The 21,002-nt window shown below is 32.8% G+C and overlaps 1 protein-coding gene and 1 pseudogene across 2 annotated transcripts; one reads left to right on the forward strand and one right to left on the reverse strand.

Annotated features, from left to right (window-relative positions):
- Positions 1 to 4,938: 4,938 nt before the first annotated feature.
- Positions 4,939 to 5,976, reverse strand: LOC146884087 (uncharacterized; annotated as a pseudogene).
- Positions 5,977 to 14,180: 8,204 nt separating this feature from the next.
- LOC114194524 (cyclin-A2-2-like) lies at positions 14,181 to 20,757 on the forward strand. Of its 2 annotated transcripts, none has more exons than XR_003606396.2 (12): positions 14,181 to 14,597; positions 14,694 to 14,930; positions 15,920 to 16,184; positions 16,841 to 16,977; positions 17,207 to 17,296; positions 17,850 to 17,983; positions 18,725 to 18,800; positions 18,898 to 18,974; positions 19,759 to 19,792; positions 19,970 to 20,054; positions 20,156 to 20,290; positions 20,424 to 20,757. XR_003606396.2 is itself a non-coding variant. In XM_028084806.2 (12 exons), the coding sequence occupies exons 2-12, from the start codon at positions 14,721 to 14,723 to the stop codon at positions 20,484 to 20,486; spliced, it is 1,371 nt and encodes a 456-aa protein (XP_027940607.2). In that variant the 5' UTR covers positions 14,183 to 14,597; positions 14,694 to 14,720; the 3' UTR covers positions 20,487 to 20,757. The 2 variants fall into 2 exon arrangements, 1 of the variants encoding a protein (XP_027940607.2); XM_028084806.2 differs by having other exon boundaries at positions 14,183 to 14,597; positions 19,905 to 20,054.
- The last annotated feature ends 245 nt before the right edge of the window (positions 20,758 to 21,002 follow it).

A 21,002-nucleotide genomic window follows, 5' to 3' on the forward strand; every position in this document is an offset into this window, starting at 1 on the left:
TCCTAAATATAGGAAGTTATATGCATGTGTTTGTGGTGTTTGGACTTGAAGGACTAAGTCCTTAGGATTTGGGATGTGCTTGGTTTGAGTCGCGAGCGAGGAGCTCGTGATGGGTGGACTGCATGCGGAATGTGAACAGTTTAGTTCACTAAAGGTACTCTCGCTGGGATAAGTGAGTGAGGGACTTCATCTTATGCTCAACTTGAGAATGCTATGAGCGAGGGAGTTCATAGTAGGAAAGGTGGGTATGCGTGTTCGGGTCCGAGCGAGGAGTTCGGATGAACGGGCGTGAGAGTCCATGAAGCAGGACTACAAGCGGGATAGGCTTGTAGGTTGGACCACGAGCGAGGATGGCCGTGGAAGCACATGAAATCCCAGATTTAGAGTACTTGCATGAACTCATATTGGTTATGAGTGTGGGAAAGTGGGTGTTTTTGGAAACCATTAAATATTTATGAATGGGCTGGGGGATTATTTCATATTTATTTATGTTTATGTGCATAGCTCACCCTATATGTTTGTGTGTGGCGATGATCGGGTAATTTATTATCCGGGAGCAGATGATGTTTCAAGTGAGTCAGGAGACGCTTAGTGACGGAGAGTGGGCTTAGAGTACGAGGGGATTTTATAAATGCTTTCCTTTAGTTTTCATGTAATTAAATTATTGTTTTGGATTTTCAAATTGTAAGGAAGAATTATGAGTATTTTGTCTATTTATAGTGGATATTAAATTTAGATGTTTTGAAAATTTCCCGTGTTTTTGGGAAATGGATTATTTAATAAATGAGGTGATTATTTCTGCCTTGTTTAACTTTTTTTTTTAAGTAATATCCTACCGGGATGTTATAGTCTTGGTGGTGTAGGTTGTTGGAGACAAAGTGAGAAGAATATAGTGTAAGTGAATGAGAGAGGTATGAAGATTTCGATGCCTTAATGTGAAGAATTGTGTTAGTTTGTACATATTACGTGAGAGGTAAGTGAGTGAAAAGTTTGGATACTATTGTAGTGTAGTAGTAGTAATAGGGTGTCTGATTTAAGATACTGGATTGATGGTTATTTCCATATGCTTGATTGAGCCTTATATAATGAGAGAGTACTTGGGGAGTTAGAGGCCTTGAATAGAGGAATTAGTAATTTGAATTATAAGTACTTGATTTATATAATGGTGGTAGGTTACCAAGAGTTCAACACTGGGGAATGAGAGTACGCTAATACCTTAGGAGGTATTTTGGAGAGTGTAGGAAAATCTGAGTGGGTGCCAAAAACCAGCTGATTCTCGCCACTGGTATAGCGCCTGGAGATCTGTGAGTGTCCGCCATGCGATAGGAGCAGCAGGGATGTCCCTGCAACGAGTGGCTTTTAGCGGCAAGGTGTGCTCCGTCAAGCGATAGACCCTAAACAGTGCGTCTGGGAGAGGCTTGGCACCTGGCGGCAATGGTGTCCCGCCTGGCGGTTTGCAAAAAAATTTCGCCTAGCAGCGCTTATGTTGCGCCAGGCGATAACGCTGTAGGTAATGGGTTGCGTGTGTTACTTGTACGCAGTGATGCGAGACTTGGATCAGGAGATGTTGTGCCATGAGCGGGTAGGTTCATGGATGGTGGTGAATACGTGATGATATGAGTGGGGAGATTCATATCCTGTTACTTTCGTGTGAGGATACGAGGGGGTAGGTTCGTATGTTTCTTGCACACACTTGAGAGATGCTGCGAGCGGGGAGGTTCGTAGTTGGTGGATCACATGTGTTGGACTACGGGCGGGTAGGTCCGTAGAGCAAGACTACAAGCGGAGAGGTTCGTAGAGCAGGACTACGAGCGAGGAGTGTAACATCAAAAAAAATAAATAAAAATAATATAAACAAATAAAATAAAAGAGATATATATTTTTTTAGTAAGAATATTTTATGAAATTATAATTATCGTTTTCATATAATTTAAGAATTATTGAGGACAAATTTAAAATATATCCTAATAAGATTAATTAGATTTTTTTAAAATCACTTATATATGAAATATATATTTTCAAATTAAACTTAAGATTTTTATACATTGAAATTAATATTAAATTATTACTGTATAAGGTAATTCTATTAAAGCAAGAAAAAATAAAAAAAAATATAATAAAAGGGTAACAAGTGGATAACGCATATAAGCTAAAAAAATTATAAAAAAAAAATGAAAGGATAAAGTAACAATAAATGTCATTCTATCATGTTACTGTGGAGAAAAAAAAATTGCGAACCAATAATTCAATTGAAACGCAATTAGAAAAACCAAAGGAAATGGGGTTAAATTTGAACTAATTGTATGTGCCAAGCTTGGAACATATAAATTCAATCCTAGGACCTCTCAAGGATTTTGTTAATACATCTGCAAGTTGTTCATTTGATCCTACAAATTCTGTGCAAATTTCTTTGGTCATCACTTTTTCTCGAATAAAGTGATAATCAATTTCAATATGTTTGGTCCTTTCATGAAACACTGGATTAGAAGCGATGTGGAGAGCAGCTTGATTATCACAATACATCTTCATTGGTTGAATGTTGCAAAAACCTATTTCTTGTAGAAATTGTTTAACCCATATAAATTCACATGTTAGGGATGCCATTTCTCTATATTCTGCTTCAGCAGATGATCGTGCAACAACATTTTGCTTTTTACTTTTCCACGAGACTATATTTCCTCCAAGAAAAACACAATATCCTGTGGTAGAACGTCTATCCATAGGAGAACCAGCCCAATCAACATCACAATATCCAAAAACTTGAGTATTCCCTTTATCCTCATAAAGTAGTCCTTGTCCTGAAGCTTTTTTAAGATACCTTAGAATACGAATGACAGCATTCCAATGATCGATAGACGGATTCTGCATGAATTGACTCACAACACCAACTGCAAAGGATAAATCTGGTCTGGTAATAGTAAGATAAATAAGTTTCCAACTAGTCTTCTGTACCTTTCTGGATCAGAGAAAACTTCTCCCTGTTCTGCCATTAATTTCTGATTTGGATCCATGGGACAATCCACTGGTTTACAGTCGATCATACCTGTCTCTTTAAGGATGTCAAGAGCATATTTCCTTTGAGAAATTACAACTCCTTCCTTTGACTGGGCTACTTCTATACCCAGAAAATATTTTAGAGTTCCAAGATCCTTGGTTTGAAAATGATGGCATAAGTGTTCTTTTAACTGAGAGATTTTACCAACATCATTGCCTGTGATCACTATATCATCGACGTACACTATTAAGTACACACATTTTCCAGAAGAGGTAAGGCAATAGAAAACAGAGTGGTCTGCCTCACTGCGTTTCAGCCCAAAGTTTTGAACAATGTGGCTGAATTTCCCGAACCAAGCACGTGGAGATTGCTTGAGACCATAGAGAGAGCGACGTAACTTACAAACCAAACCAGACTCCCCCTGAGCAACAAATCCAGGAGGTTGCTCCATGTAAACTTCCTCTTTAAGATCTCCATGCAGAAAAGCATTTTTAGTGTCTAGTTGATGAAGGGGCCAATGACGAATGGCTGCCATTGCAAGAAAGAGTCTGACGGTAGTCATTTTGGCTACTGGTGAAAAAGTATCACTGTAATCAAGTCCATAGGTTTGAGTGTATCCTTTGGCCACCAATCGTGCCTTAAGTCGATCAACTTCACCGTTGGGTCCAACTTTAATGGCATAGACCCAACGACAACCTACTGTCTTTTTCCCAGAAGGAAGAGGAACTAACTCCCATGTTTTGTTGTGTTCAAGAGCCTGCATTTCAGAAATCATGGCTTGTCGCCACCCAGGATGATCAAGTGCTTCTTTCACAGTTTTAGGAATAGTAATGGAAGAGACAGAAGAAATAAAAGAGAAATAGGAAGGAGATACCTTGTGATAACTAAGAAAATTGTAAATAGGATGAGGATTTCGAGTAGATCGTGTACCTTTGCAGATGGCAATGGGCCAATTCAAATCATCATGATCAGGAGTCGTGGTACCAGGTGATGATGGAGAATGACCTTCAAAAGAGTACTCACCTTGGAGTATTGGTCTAGCCATTTGGTTCCTGCGTTGATAAGTAATAATGGGTGGCGACAACGACTCAATAGGATCAGGTACGGTATTTTGGACTATCGGAGCCGGAGACTCAATGAAGGGAATAGGTAGAACATGTTGGATAGAATTTGAATCACAAGTAGTAGTAGGGAAGAAGGTAGATTGCTCAACAAAGGTGACATGGGCAGTCATGTAGTACTTCTTGGTATCGGGAGAGTAACATCGATATCCTTTTTGAAGACGAGAATAACCCAAGAAGACACATTTGATAGATCTTGCTGAGAGTTTGTCTAGACCTGGACACATGTCATGGACAAAACATAGACAACCAAAAACACGTGGAGTGATATGAAAGAGAGGCTCTTTTGGAAATAGAATGGAATAAGGAACTTTATTTTTAAGAGAAGAAGAAGACATCCTGTTAATGAGATAACATGCAGTTAGGATAGCATCACCCCAATAATGAATCGGCATATTTGCACCAAGCAATAAGGTACGAGCAATTTCAACTAGATGTTTATTCTTCCTTTCTGCTATACCATTTTGTTGAGGTGTATGAGGGCAAGTAGACTGATGCAAAATGTCATGTGAGTTTCAGAGCTTGGATAATTCAGAGGAAAAATATTCTTTAGCATTATCGCTTCTGAAAATTTTGATTATTTTCCCAAATTGATTTCGAATTTCATTTAAAAAGGATTTAAAAATTTGCAAAAGTTCAGAACGATCCTTCATTAAATAAATCCAAGTACATCTAGAAAACTCATCAATAAAAGTAACAAAATATCTGAAGCCAGAAGATGACACACAGCTTGGCCCCCAAATGTCAGAATGTATAATAGAAAAAACAGAATCACATCTAGATTCAGAATGTTTAGGAAAAGAAGACCTCACATATTTCCCTAATTGACATGATTCACATTCCAAAGTTTGGAGACTATTGAGTTCAGGGACCATCTTCTTTAGTTTCGTCAAATGAGGATGTCCTAAGCGGTCATGTAGCAATTTAGGAGATGAAGCAACACAAGATATAGATGGGCTAGAACCAAGGTAATAAAGGCCTCTAGATTCATGTCCTTCGCCAATCATCTGACCCGTACCACGTTCCTGTATGACAAAAGAGTTGGCATCAAAGGTTACTGAACAATTTAATGATTTTGTTAATTGACTTAAAGAGATGAGACTAAAGGGACACTCAGGAACGAAAAGAACAAATTTTAAGTCCAAAGAAGGAGAAAGAGAAACTTGACCAATTCCTTGGGAAGCTACTTTGGATCCATTAGCAAGGGTTATGAAATGAGATGTTTTAGGAAAGGAGAGAGGGGAGAACAAGGAGATATTACCAGAAATATGATCAGATGCACCTGAGTCAATAATCCATGGGTTGTGACTCTCCGTAGATTGTGAAATGCAGGCAGTTGACAAACTAGGAGTTGTAGATGATTGAGCTAGGTTGCTGGATTTCAACTTTAAATATTCCTGATATTCTTCTTCAGAGAATTTTGTCTCAGAACTTTCAGCTTTGGAAATATTGGTTGTCTTTCCAGGAAAGCCATGTAGTGAGTAGCAATTCTCTTGAGTGCGGCCCATTCTTTTACAATATGTGCATTGGGGACGCCCTCTAGCACCACGATTTCCTTTACCACGAAATGAAATCATAGCAGAAGACTCAGCATTCTCTTAGACATTTCTAGCTTAAGGGATGGAACACGAAGGAGACGTGTTATCAGGTTCTCCATAGAAGGGACTTCTTGACTAGTTAGAATTTGATCCCTAATATGATTAAATTCCGGATTCATTGCTCGAAGAATCATAACCATGTAAAACTTATCCAACTTTCCTTTTATTTCTTCTAATGAGTCCACTTCTAAGAACACCTTTAATTCCTCAACAGCAGATTGAGCTTCAGCCATAAAAGTTACCATATCATTGTCAGATTGCTTTAAAGAAGATAGTCGATTAGCCAAATTGTAGAGCCGTTAGATATCATTTGCGAATATATTTTGGGCCTTCTTCCAAAAAGAATGACATGTTTTAAAGGCCCTAAGCGTACTCAAAATATTAGGCTCTACTGATTGCCAAAGTATAGCACAAAGCTGAAAATCAGTTTTCTTCCATTAATGAATTTGATCTTGTGGCACTGAGCTTCCATCTTCTTCCAAATGATCATGAAACCCTTGACCAAGGAACCAAAGTTCCATAGATGCAGACCAAGACAAGTAATTTTTTCCATTTAATTTTTCCGAAATTATGGAAGTAGTGCCCGAAAAAGATGGAGTACTCCCTGAAGACATGATAAGTTGACAGTAGCTGGTGGACTATCCGAAAAAAAAAACAACAGAACCGAACAAAAAACAGGGCTTCAAGAAAGAATCTTAGGGTTTTAGGAGAGAGAACCCTAGGAGACTCACCAAAACGCTGTGAAACCAGAAACGAAGGACAGATATGGACTCACGGTGCTCCGACGAGTCAGACGAAGGTGGTCTGGAGATGATCTGTGCGACCCACGCACCTATGGAAGCAGCGACGTTGAACGGCGCGTGAAGCAGCGAACGAAGGCGCGACCATCGGGGTTGGATTGCGCTCCTCGAGGCGATCCGAACCCAGGTGCTGGATGGCAAAAATACGGCGGCGGACAGCGACGGACGGCGGACGACGAAAGACCAGTCCTTTGACAGAGACAGGCAGAGCGGGATCGACCCGCTCTGATACCAACTTGAAATTAAAGAGAAGAAGATTTTAGAGTGAATTTGAGAGTGGGTGTTCTCTCCTCTTAGGTTTCAATATTTATAGTACATGAGATACAATGGATGAGAGGAAAGAGGAGAATTCTAGAAGATGCTCCTAGGAACTAGAACTAAAGCATGCTCTTAGGAACTAGGACTAAAGCATGCTTCTAGGAACTAGATCTAAAGCATGCTCCTAGGAAAATGAATCTCCTTTAAGACTATTTATTCTAACAGTAATCATTACAAATAATAGTATAAATAGGATGAAATGGGAAGAGAGGAGATATATTGAGAATGAAAGAAAAAAAAAGTGAAACAGAAGAAGAAGTTGTGCGTGTGAGAAGGAAGAAAGAGGAAAAATAAATAAATTTATATATCATCAAAGTCTTAGTACAACCTTGGTATAATTTCCATGATAAATAAGGTAAGGGGAGGGGACATCTATCACTTTATCTTTTTACTTTGATTATTTGAGTTCTTTATTTGAGGGAACGGGAAACTCTACTATTACTTTTCTCTCTGCTCCAAACGCGCCAATTGTCATTGAAGGACAAATTGGAGTTGCCTTCTATTTACCCCCAACAGTCCAAGTGAACCTTATCCATAACCTTTTCCCTCCACCTGTTTGAAAGCTAGTATATGAGGGGAAAACTGTAAATAAATAACTTTTTTTTTCCTCTTGTACTGTAGGAAATATAAGATGTACTAAACAGTGTAAATATAAGATGCATACAGTATTGTAAATAAATAAATATATATATATATATATATATATATATATGAATATTTTATGTATAATTTTGCCTTTAAATTTTATAAGTATATTATAGGAAATAATAATAATAATAATTAAATAAAAAACAAAAATTGTTGTCACAGGGAGGTTCATAGAGGCAGGACCACGAGCGGGCAGATTCGTGTGAGCATCATAAATCTTGAGTCCAAGGTTAACTATTTGTGTGAATTGAAGGTTGAAAATCCTTATGGTAATTAAGGTCTTGGCCAAGAACTAATTAAAATCAAACAGTTGGGTGTATTTTGATATTATTAACTGACGTGTTATTTATTTATGAGTTCACCCTTTTTGTTTGTGTTTGGCGATGATCGTGTGATTTATCATACAGGAGCAGATGATATTCCAAGTGATGTTGTTGATGCATAGCGACAGAGTGAGAGCTAGCTTAGGGACTCTTGAGGTAGGGATTTTATTATGTTTTCTCTTCATTTGTCGGATTTTGGAACTTGTAAGTAAAAGTTATCAAAATTTAATTATCAAAATATCATTTAATATTTCTAAAAGATTTATTACCAAATCTAACAACTTTTTTGAAAACCAGAACTAAATTTTCTCATATTTGCAACACAAAGACGTGAAATCCTATTTGAATTTAGGGATTGAATTATTGAAGAGGAAGTGCAACATTCACATGAGATGGTAAGTGAAAAGAAAGGAAAGTGTACTGTTTTGTTTTTGGGGGTTGTGGAAAGATGGTTGGTTATAGTTGAAGCTCCCAATTTTGAGAGTTGGTTTTGAAATTGAGTGTAGAAAGAGAGAAATAAAAGATCCAAAATTGGTTGTACTCAACAACCAGAGAGAGCCAAAAAAAGTGGGTACCCTCAAATTCTTGGCCTTTTATTGTGTGGGGATAAGCATTTGTACCCTTTTTCTTTGCCCTTTCTCAAAAACACACACAACATGCCAATGCCTGCCTTTGCACTTAGGGAATCATGTATCCAAGGGGACCCTAGCATTTCAATGCTACAAATTACATTTTGTTGGATATATATTCATATATAATATATAAATAATATATTATGTATGTATATGTATGTATCATGTGTTTAAATGTGTATAAAAGTTGTATTTTTTTTTAATTTCACGTACACCAATTTTTGTCCTCCAAGTAATTTGGATAGGTTTTACATATGGACAAAGGTGGTTTGGATAGAGCTTGAAACATAAGAAGAAGTGTACATTTCAAAATTGGGAAGATAAAAGAATAATTAAGATTTGAAAAAAAAAAGATTAAACTTAAGAGATTTGAGAAAAATGAAAAAGGGTTCTTGCAAATTATTGACAATTTTTTGTTGATTTGTGATAGATTTGTAATATGAATGAATTAACCTTTTCCATGAATTAGAAAAATAAAATTAAAAGTACTTTTAAAAAGTGAATTAGTTTTCATCTCTTTAATACAAAATTTTCAACACATCTCTCACAATAAAATTGATGGACCTTTTTATAATTAAAAAGAAACGATACTAATAAGACATGAACTTAATTTTTGCATAGTTCATTTGCATATCTGATACTACTTTTAATTTAAAACATTATTACAATGAGTTTTTAGAATTTTTTTTTATACAGTGTTTAACTTTTTCATCTTTACTTAATAAAAGGCTTAGATTAACATTTGAATTTCCCTTTGTATGTGAAACGATATATTTATGATTAATCAAATAACGGACGACATGATAATTTAACAAATCCTGTTACGATAAATTTTAATATAATATTAGTAAATAAATTTAAGTTTAACTTATCTAATAATCAATTTATAAAATAAAGGTTAGTTGTAGTTACATAAATTTAAATTGACATTTAGAAGGGTTATGGATATAAAAAAGTCCATTAAAGTAAATTGAAATGTGATTAGAATGTAATATAATTAAAAAGAAAAAGAAGAAGAAGAAGAAGTAAATGATTGGGATGAGATGGTGGTGGACAATAAGCATATGAGGTTGTTTATGTTTGGAGGGTTGAGGAATGCAGAAAGGACATACGGGGAGCGGGGAATGAAGGAGACGCCTACAGTGGTGTGTGGGTCATAAAACAATTTTAAACTTAATCTATTGTTGCACCTTCTTACAACTTTCACGTTTCAATAATTGCACTCCAACGGAACATTTAATACCCACATCTCACAACCATTACTATATCTCTCCAAACCTAAATACTAAACACTTGCTCACTACATTTTGGTTATCGCTAACCGGTCTCCTAGGACTCTAATTAACAATAATTAAGATTTGATCTAATAATCATTAATATAATTTTATTTATTTAAAGAACAAAAATATCCATAGATATTATATAAATGTGTTTAATATTTTATTTAATGTTCACAAATAATTAAAAGTTTTATAAAAAATATTTTTGTTTTTATAAAATTTATTATATGTATTTATATTATTTTAGTTCCTGTACTTAATTATTTCAGTTTTTAATATAAAAATAATAGTACCAATGCATGTTAATTATTCTTTAACTAGTATTTTGAGGGTGCTCATTAGCATTCTTCATACATTTTTGTCCTACTATCCCAAAGATTTATTCTAATGTGATTTTTTTTTCTTATTTTGGTTTCCATTTTATTTAATTGATGTATTTTTTTTATTAAATTGGTGTTGATATAGTTTGGAAAGTAATCACATGTGAGTACAAATAATAATATCTATGTTTCTGGATATCAATAGGTTAAATTTGCGACGAATAATTGGTATTAGTATATATTACTTGTGGGAATAGGTATTTTAATATCCGTTTATAAATGGATTAAGTGCAAATATCATATTATTTATATCCACACGTATCTCTTGTCGGTAAAAAATTAAAATTTAATTTATATTATTTTTTATTATAATTTTATTTAAATTTTATTTTAAAAATTTATATAATATTTTTTTTTTGAAATATTCACATGTATCCATGGATACCTGCGAATTTTTTAAAATCTATAAATATTTTTTAAACAGTATCCGACAAGTAACATGATGGTAACGAATTTGACTTTTTTTTATTCTGTTGGTTGATTAGCATGTAGACATTATCCATACCAAACCCAACTTTTCATCTATACGTGTGAGTGACTCTAGATTTCTCCAACTTTTTATTATTTTTATTTTTACTCACTATCTCTATGTGCAATGAGTAGAAAGTGAAAGGTTAGAAAAATCTGAAATCAGGTACTAATTGATATTTTTCAAATATTATTGATATTTTCCAAACAAAGTTAATATTATATATAAAAGTGACCATGTTGACTTCTTTTAAATTATATGAGAACGAATTATAAAAGGAAATATGAGAAATCACATATTAAACAAAACTAAATTATATATTTTAAAAATTATATTCAATATTTGTAATGCATGTTTGGTTCAGATTTATAACATGATTATAGATGTTTAATGGAAGTAGATCTGTATTGTTTATGTGACGTGTGAAAAGAAAAGTAAATTAGCGTAGAAAAAACAAAGATAACACATTAATAACAATGATGGTAATTTCGTTGACTTTTTGTAATAATTTTTTAAAATTTAACTTTTGATGCAAATATTTCTTTTATTAATTAAACCTTAAAAAAAATAGAATGACAGTATAAAAAAATGATATATTTGTGATAGTAAATCAATGTATTAGTTACTGATGCAACTAGGGTTAATTTATTCTACCAATGGTGAAGTGAGTTTTCGAATTCAGATCTCACTCACGTCTAATTGGTCAATGGTTTTGAGATTTGTTAATAAAAAATAATTTAATTGTTTACAATTAGAAGATAGTTTTGCACACACGCAACAACACTTAAATAAATTGCCATTATAAAACATAGTAGTTAAACCGTTCCCTTCACTATCACAAAAATCTCCACATGCATCACATCTCTTTGATGTCTTCATTTCACCATTTCTTTTACTTTTCAAAATTCCACCTTATTATCTTACCAAAATTCCTGCTTTTTGGACTTTACTAAAAGGTCATCATCATAAAATTATCTATTGTCATTATAAACCACAATGTTTGATTTTGTACACTAAACTAAATTTAAAAATTTATTTACTGAGCTTTTTGATAGAATTTGATTTTTTTTTTAATTTTCTTTATCTTTCTACTTTCTTTTTAAGATATATTTACTTATTTTGGTATTTTAAAATATACTAGTTTTTTAATATATTAAAATTAATATATTTTAAAGTATCCTATATAACAATATCAAAAATTCGATAGAGAATTTAGATTTGAATCTCTCGGCATTTCACAATATGAATGTGCACTATATTATAAAATTAAAATTAAATATATTTCTAATCTCTAAATTTAAACGTGAAATTAAAATTCGTCAATATTTTAAACTTATATATATTTTAGTCTAAAACTTTAAAAATTTACATAATCCTCTTAACTCAACAATACTCATTTTTTTTATTAGTTAAGTGAGATTTCATTAAGACATATGAACTGGAAAATATAACACGTGTAAATAGTTAAATATCAAATAAATAAATAAACTTAAGGTATGAGTTATGAAATTATATTTATTTATTTTTTAAGTTCAGCAAACATATTTTATATTTTACATATTTTATATTTTATGATAATAAACAAAACAATGACAAATTTTAATTTTAAATCAAAATTTAAGAATTAGAAAATATTCAATCTTAAAATTAATATCAGAATTATATTAGAGATAATATAACAAACAAAATTTGAGATTTAAAATAAAACTCAGGACTATAAAATGGAAAATTATGTTTCTATTAAAATATATATATATATATATATATATATATATATATATATATATATATATATATATATATTTCTACCAATAAATAACTTATACATTAATCAATTTAAATATCTACCATTATATTAAAATAAAAATTCAGAAACATCTTAATTAATAGTGATATATGACATCAGAACCCAAAAAATTAAATTAAGACTTCTAGAAAGAAAGCTGTAATGATTTTTTTTATAACTTATTTGGCTAGTTATTATTATATTTAATAAAAAAGACGTTATGATAAATAAATAAAAAAAACAGTTACTTTCTTTTAATGCAGTTTAATGATTTATCATCTACAATTTAAGTACATGGATATGAGTTTTAGTTAATATAATTATTCATCCCTTAAATTTTAAATAATTACAACAATATTTGAGTTACTCTCATTAATTTGTCGGCTTCTGCAGTGTAAATAATTTACTTTCCTTATTTCACATACTCATTTGACAAAATGGGTATAAATAAAAGAAATGTGTCATGTTGCCTAATGGGGGTATTCAATTTAAGAATAAGGAAAATAATCTAAAAATTGGACATTTTCTTTATTTTATGCCAAATTTGGTCAAACTAATGCATTTTCAGAAATTTTCTAAAAGTGGAAATTCCTTATTAATATGACCTAAAAAGTTACATAATTAACATGTTTTATAAAGAAAGACAACATGTATGTCACACTTGAATAAACTGATAAAGACTTGTACCTCTTTTACAGGAAAATATTTTTTAGATCACATAAAAAGAAAAAAAAAATCTTATCCATTAATTCACTTTAATTTCTCAACTTATATAATAGATGTAAACGCGTTAAAATTCTTATGATGGAAAATTTCTCCATATACTATAATGTAAAAAAAAAAGGAAAAAAAATTAGATTAAAAGAATAAGTATATCTTTTTAAATTAAAGTTCTATAACTATTATAAATCTAAACCTACAGATATGAGTAGAACTAACTTAATCACCCGAGTAAGCTTTTAAAAATTAAAATTTAATGATGAAAAAAAAATAGCTAAATTAAAAAAAGGGACTCATATAATTTGGTTTAACAAATATTAGTTATTATTGGAAAAAAAATCAATCAATAAAAGTTGTATTTTTTTATGAATTATACATTACAACTTCATTTTCATTATTTAGATAAAGAGTATGTTATTGTTATAATGAAATGAAAAAAAAATTTATTTTAACTAGTAAATGTATTTGAATTTATAGACACAAAATACATTATCCCTTGATATCACTTGATACAAATAAAAAACTTATATTTTGCCTTATTTTTTTCAATATTTGTTCTGTTATAGTAAACAAAAGAATTTATATTTTCCTTCATCTTTTAACATTTGTTCTATTATGTTACATGATAAAATTATCTTATTTTTCCTTAATATTTAAGTGTAATGTTTTTGTAATAAAATTCTTCTTTCACCGTCATTCACATATTGAAATCTTTATCATTACCACTTCAACCGCAATCAAACTTCACCACACCATAAGTCTATGCCTAATAAAATCAATATAACAAATAATAACATTCACATTATTATCTTAAAATAAAAATAAAAATATGTGAGGAAAATTCAATAAAAAAAAAAAACTTCCCATACAACATCATCATAAAAAAATCTAAACATTTAAGGTTGTAATCAAAATAAAACTTTGATTTTTAATGGCAGAAAAAACTCTTAACAAAAAATATATTTGAATAATTTTAAATCCTAAACCTCCTTAAAATACACTTTATTTAAATTATATTAGACTTATCATTTCAGAGTTTTTCATTCTAGTCGATGTGGTATCTGGAAGATACTCTAGAAAATCTAATAAAAGAGAGAGGCATGAAATGATAATGTAGGCGTTTAGATTTTGTAGAGTTTATACTGTGTTTGTGACTCCCGCTCTCATTCACGCTCTGCTTTTATTACTACTCACTCCACTATTATCCGCCTCTCTCACTCTCTTCAATTCCCTGCTTTCTCTCTCACTCTTTCACTCTTTCCATCTTTCAATCTCATGAGACCAGAGTAACCATAGCTTCCAACTCTAACAAACTTCTTCCAGAACCTTCCTTCACTCTTCTAACGATTCTCATGCACAGATCTAACCACCATTGCCATCGCTGCGTTCCGTTGCCACAATTTTGACCTATAATTTCAACTTCCACCCAATTTTCACTCGCATATAGGATCACCACAATTTCTGTTACCATCACCTCTTCAATCGCTGCTTGAATTTCTAGTAATAGAGAGCTCGGCTTTTCACCAGGTCTACCAACATCTCTTGTTCTCCTTCTTTTCTTTTTTTTTTTTTTTAAATTATTGTCTTATTGTTACGGTGGTTTGTTCGTTGTTGATTTTTCAGGTCGGTGTTGATCTTGAGGAATGAAAGATGGATAGAGAGAATGCTGTAATCGGTGTGAGAGACAGTGTTCGAGTGACGCGAGCAATGGCTAGAGCTTTGAGAGAGGTCTCTGCCTCTTCAAGACCATGCTTTAAGAAACAGCGGAAATTGGAGAAGAGCAGCAGAGCAGCGCTGGCAGATGTAACCAATGAATACAGAAAACCGCAGCTCAATAAGTGCGCTGTCTCCCGCTTTAAGGTATACCGTGCAAGTTGAATTGTGGTTTTGGAGTTGCAATTTTGTTTTGTGTGGTCACAGTTGAGGCGGCATACACCCTAAAAGCCTTGGCATTGTGGCCAAAATCGCAGTCCTGGTCCTGGATCGTATTTTTAAAACCTATGATCCACTGCTTTTATTTTTTATTTTTATTTTTTTTCTAACTCACATGGACTTCTTCAATTGCGCAAAGTCATCCATTGCAACATAAATTCAGCTCACATGAATTGTCAAGCGTGCATAATTGGCAGCAATAAAACCACAGCTGGGCCCAACTGCCACTTTTTTTTTTTTTTTTGTGGTAAAATAAATAAATAAATAATAAAGATTCAAAGTTCGATTTTTCTACTCTTATCTCTTGGTGGTTGAGTGAATGGATAATGTGGGATATTTTAAAGGCATGCGGGAGGCATCTGGTTAGGTGGAAAACTATACATAATCTTAAAACAGAAAAATATCTATCCATCCTTATAAAGAAAAGGTCTAAGTAAGTAGAATAACTATGTGATTCTTTTCTGCATTCACCCATGGTCGAATGCTTTTGATTTTTATCCTTGAGGAAAACAATCATTGAGATCTATTTACCTCTGACGACGTCAGATTAGTTTGAAGTGAAACCGTCATATATTTGCGGATCGTATTCACGGACCTAAAGAATAAAATAATTTCATACCACAATACTTGTAACTGCAATGATTACGATTGAAACTGCGATTTTTATGACTATTGATTGCGAACAAGATAGTTTTGAATTTGTAATGCTCCACTACTTCGATTTGCAACTATTGATTGTGCATGTGATAGTTTTCAAATTGTAATGCTCCAACACTTCGATTCTTATAAAAAAAGAGTAGCTCAGCAGGGATTGTATGAATTTGAGAATCACTAGATTGTAAAAAATAAACTCAGAGATTGGGGAGGTTAATTTTAAGTTGCCTGACACAAGTTAGTGATATCTTCGCACTATATAGACAAGAGGAGGTTATAAGAATAAGAAGCGAAACACAAAGGGAGCTTCCAATGTCTCCATGCAAGTTTTGTCAACTCAAGATGTTAGAGCAAAGTCAGCAAAAGATTTATCCACAATGTCGATGGTACAGTCTCATGAACCTGTTGTTGCTGAAAGGCTGGAAGACAGAGAGCTAGTGCCACCTTCTATGTCTGTCATGGCAGGTCCCCAGCTTTCAATGCAGGACTCTATGCTGTCCCATGAACTCCTTAGCTCTCCGAACAAAGGTTTTTTCAATAATTTCGTCTCACTGCTTGTATGCATTTCTGCTGTATTAGACTATAGTTAACCGATTTACGAGATCATAATTGTAAAATTGACATTTATAATCGTACTTGTCTTGTTGGAATGAGGTAACTGTTTCTTTGTAACGCAGTTTGTACACTTTTCTTCTGTATGTCTCCATTTTTAATCGTTTACTCTCATCTATAACTTTTTATGCAATCTACTAAAATATCATCTTAAATATTCCACCATATCTATTATTACCTAGAAGCACTGAATGCTATCTGATTACAGGTCTTAATATAGAAGCTATTTATCACTTTACCTGACGGCTGTTTATGTATTTATGCTTATAGTATGGATTTAATTTGAATATAACTGTCATTCACTCATAGACTGTCATGCATGGCAATATGTTGACTATTGTAACAACTACTTTAAACGTCATACCTAGTGTATTTTTTAATTGGTTGACATTGTAAAAATCTTATACACTGACACCATAAAAAAATTATACTCTATTGAAGGAACTTCAAGTTCTGAAGAGTTACAATTTATGTGATTGCTCTCATTAAATTTTTTACAAGAAAGATGACATGCAATTTAGCTTTTCATAAATTCCTGATTTCATTAATTGTAAGTTGATTGGATTGTGCAGATATTGATATGATTTCGGAGAAACTTAAGCATTCGGATGGTTTGGGAATTGTGGACATTGATTCAGTGAAATTAAAGGATCCTCAAGTTTGGAGTTCATATGCCCCTGATATATACAATAATATACGTGTCAGAGAGGTTAGTATTGTAGACATGTCATTTTATATTTGGATTGTTTCTCCTAGTTTACTGGTGACATTGTAACTAGCTTCTCTTTATCGGTGTTATGGTTTCTGTTTTTCTTCTATTTCACCAGTGACTGCTGACGGCTTATATTCTTAACAATATAGACTGTATGGAACTTGGGAAAAACTGGATAAGTTTCACTGTAAAAAATTGATAATAAATTTTGGTTAAATATTTCCAGTTTGAAAGGAGACTAATCGATTACATGGGCGAGCTACAGAAAGACGTCACTCCAAGCATGCGCGCAATTCTGATTGATTGGCTTGTGGAGGTTAGTCTAGTGGCACTTTTTAAATATTTGCTACTTGACAACTTAAGCTCTTTTCCCTTATTATCACTTGTTGCAAATTTCTGTTTGTGTTGCTCAACTGCTTGAATGTTATGTATAGTTTTGACGGTTGCACTTCTTTAATTGTGACTCCAGTTTATTGCAGAGAAGCTTTTAAAATAATCAAAGAGTACCAACCCATGTTTTTTTCCCTTCACAATTAAACTTTTCAACACTCTCCAACCGTGTTAGTTTTTCAGTTAACCTCAAATTTCTAACCCAAGTTTCCTTTTCTTATACATGTAATAGTTTTATAATTTCGCAAAACCTGGTGTTACATTTCTGTACTCAACTTCAATGTCTTTTCAAGCATTATCAATTTATCACTATCATGCCTTTGGCAATTATGAACAGTAAAAAATTGCTTATGCATTCTCATGAAACGCACTTTAGAAATAAATTAAAAAATATATATTTAAATGCTGTTAGCTGAGTTGCGTGAATCTTTGGCTTCTGAATGGGTTATAGCTGAAGCTTTGTTATATCTTCTTTTCAGGTTTCTGAGGAATATAAGCTAGTTCCAGATACTCTTTACCTTACTGTGAATCTCATTGATCGGTTTCTTTCTCAAAGTTTGATTCAGAAACAAGGACTACAGTTGCTGGGTGTTACTTGCATGCTGATTGCATCGTAAGTACAATACTTTATAAATGTCCAGTTGGCCCTGATTAAGTAATATGAAAGTTCCACGTGCTCTTCTTTAATCTTTTTGATGCTTCTCTCTGAACTCAGAACTATGAATACTGAGGCACTTTATAATGAGGTTGGTATCACAATATACTTTACATCCTCAATTCAATGTGACGATGAGTTGATGATTATTACTTATTTGTATATCTTTAAATTTTATGTGTTTTTTCATTAACAGGTTTCACATGGTCTAAATTTATTCTTGTTATTCTATATGATAATGTTGAAAAGGTTGTATGTAAATTTTGGTTGGATTTTCGTTAATAAATCTGCAAAGCACAGCGAAGTGTAAGATGTGCTTGTGCTGGGATTGAGTACAATCTAAATATAGAATTATAGTGAGGTTTATAGAGCCTTGCCTTGAGTCCCAATTGGAAATGTAGAGGGCTCTACAAAAAAAAAAAATTGATATTTGTTTTGTGATTCTCGCTGGGATTATAATCATTTTGCAAAGAGGTGTCACTTGTCTTGATTTACTTTGCTATTTTTACATAGCAGTGAAGAGTTTGAATGTAGTGAAACTACTCTATTATAATTCATTCTAGACTATGTTGATTTTGAATGCTATTGGTGAATCTGACTGGGACAACCGATAATATAAGATATGATCCCAAATTTTTCGAAGGTTTTGAGGAAATTCTGAATTGCTCGTCATGTTTTTCTTTTTCATGAATTTTTAAGAAAGTATGAAGAGATTTGTGCTCCTCGAGTGGAAGAATTTTGCTTCATCACAGATAATACGTACTCAAAAGCGGAGGTAACATTTGGTAATATTGTTGGAATCTTCATCTTTTCAAATTATATTCATTAAGGCTGATAGTGACATAAAACACCTGATCGTTGACACTTGATAGGTATTGAAAATGGAGAGTGAGGTTCTAAATCTGTTGCATTTTCAATTATCTGTTCCCACGGCTAAAACATTTCTCAGGTGTGTATTATATTTGCAATTTCGATTCAAATGCTCACTAAGCATATCCCAAGAGCCGATGTCATGATGCATGCATTTAGCAGATGATATAGTATGGCTTTTCTTTTCACGTTTCTCACTTTTCTGGCAATGTTGCATGTCAATTGTACTCTCACGTTGGCAATTGAATTGGATACTCAAACACACTAATACTTGTGGTTGAAGAGCTCAGAAAAAATATATGGGAAGTTAGAAATGTAAAGATAAGCTTTGGAAGTACATGATATTGTTAATAGAAATAAGACAGTAGTCAAGCTTAATGGGAAATTTTAATGCAAAGTGATGAATTCTAAGAAAAACACCCTGGATGTATGTAACAAAAATTTGGGTAGTAAAAGCTAACGAGGATAAACTCAATGTAGTAGAATTGAAAATGTTGGTTGGATGAGCATAGCTACTAAACAAGATATGGTTAAGAATGAAGCATTATAAAGTTAGGGCAGCATTTATTATAGAGACGATGAAAAGAAGGGCTGTAAAGCCCCAGTGAACAGAGTAAGTATGTCTTGTGGAGGATGACTTCATCACCATAGCAAACGGAGACAAAAATAATATGAAAAATCATTAAGAAACACCTAGGTAAATAACTTGTCTATAAAATATGATTTACAATAGAACAAGAAGTCATTTGATTCACATAGCCGACCGGCGCCATGGAGGTGGCGTAGTTATTATTGTTGTGGACTTGCGTTGTTCGTCATTTAGTTAGAGTTTAACTGCTATGATCATGTTGTCTGCCTTTCAGGAGGTTCATCCTAGCAGCACAATATTCTTGTAAGGTACCGTAGACTGCAGTTGTAATTAAACATCCACAATTTAACTTTTTATTGTACTTAAAGAAAAGGGTAACAAACAAAACCCATTGTGTTGTAAATTTTCCATGTTATACAGGTTTCTTATGTTGAAGTGGAATTTCTGGCAAATTATTTAGCAGAACTCACTCTTGTTGAATACAGCTTCTCGCAGTTTCGACCATCCATGATAGCTGCGTCTGCTGTTTTACTAGCCAGATGGACCCTCAACCAGTCAGAACATCCATGGGTCTGTACTTTAATATGACTATTTGAATGTTGACAAATTTACCTTATTATTTGTTTGTAAATAAATCTAAATTAAAGACTCATCTGTGCATATACTTTCAGAATTCAACCATGGAACACTATACGAATTACAAAGTGTCAGAACTTAAAACTATTGTCCTGGCACTGGCAGATTTGCAACTTAATACCAAAGGCTGTCCTCTGAATGCTATACGTGAAAAATATAAACAGCAGAAGGTAGATATACAAAGCCAAAAGATGAACTTCTCACGTGCTTCACATTTATTTGTTTTGCTTCCTTTTAACCATAACAAGTGAGTTTTAGCCCAATGAAGATGCTAATGACAGTGAATCTTTCTTCCTGTGACAGTTCATGAGTGTGGCAAATTTGTCTCCAAAACTAGTGCAGTCACTTTTTGAGGCTGAAGTATAAAGCTGTAAATGATGGTATCCCTGAAGACTAAATATTGACTTTTGGAATTTCAGATACAAGAAATGTGTATTACCCTTGGTTGTAACTATTTATTTGACCATCTAATTCCCAATTGCAGTCTGATTAATAGCTGTAACTTGTAGGAAGGTAGGTACCCAACTGTGGTACTTGCATATTGTTATTGTACTGAGAAATTGTTACATCAGGATACAATTAAAGCAGAGAATTGTAGTTTAAGGCATCAAATTTAAGCTTCATTTTCAGGCAACAAGCTCTACAAGTGTTTCATGAATAGTTTTGTGTCGTACCAACCACCATCCGCGGTAGTAAAAATTGTCTAAAACTGGTTTTCGTTTATTTTATCTTTTATTTTATACGACAGAATCATTTTTGAAAGGGCATCAAAATCTTCTTACTAAGGATATAAAATCAGACTGACTGAATCTTATTAGATCATCATTTATGTTCTTTAAACAATACAAAATATTTTTCTAATTAAGAATATGATATTTTTAT

The sequence above is a fragment of the Vigna unguiculata genome, chromosome 8 (genome assembly GCF_037176805.1).
Source record: "Vigna unguiculata cultivar grain cowpea cultivar isolate G323 ecotype 2 chromosome 8, ASM3717680v1, whole genome shotgun sequence".
Lineage (NCBI taxonomy): Eukaryota > Viridiplantae > Streptophyta > Magnoliopsida > Fabales > Fabaceae > Vigna > Vigna unguiculata.

What these genes read in the sequence shown, in the direction of transcription:
- LOC114194524 (XM_028084806.2), top strand. Translation starts at nt 14,721, where the DNA reads ATGGATAGAGAGAATGCTGTAATCGGTGTGAGAGACAGTGTTCGAGTG. An exon ending in ATAATATACGTGTCAGAGAG is followed by an intron (nt 16,978 to 17,206) that starts GTTAGTATTGTA and finishes AAATATTTCCAG; the next exon opens with TTTGAAAGGAGACTAATCGA. An exon ending in AAAAATATAAACAGCAGAAG is followed by an intron (nt 20,291 to 20,423) that starts GTAGATATACAA and finishes TTCCTGTGACAG; the next exon opens with TTCATGAGTGTGGCAAATTT.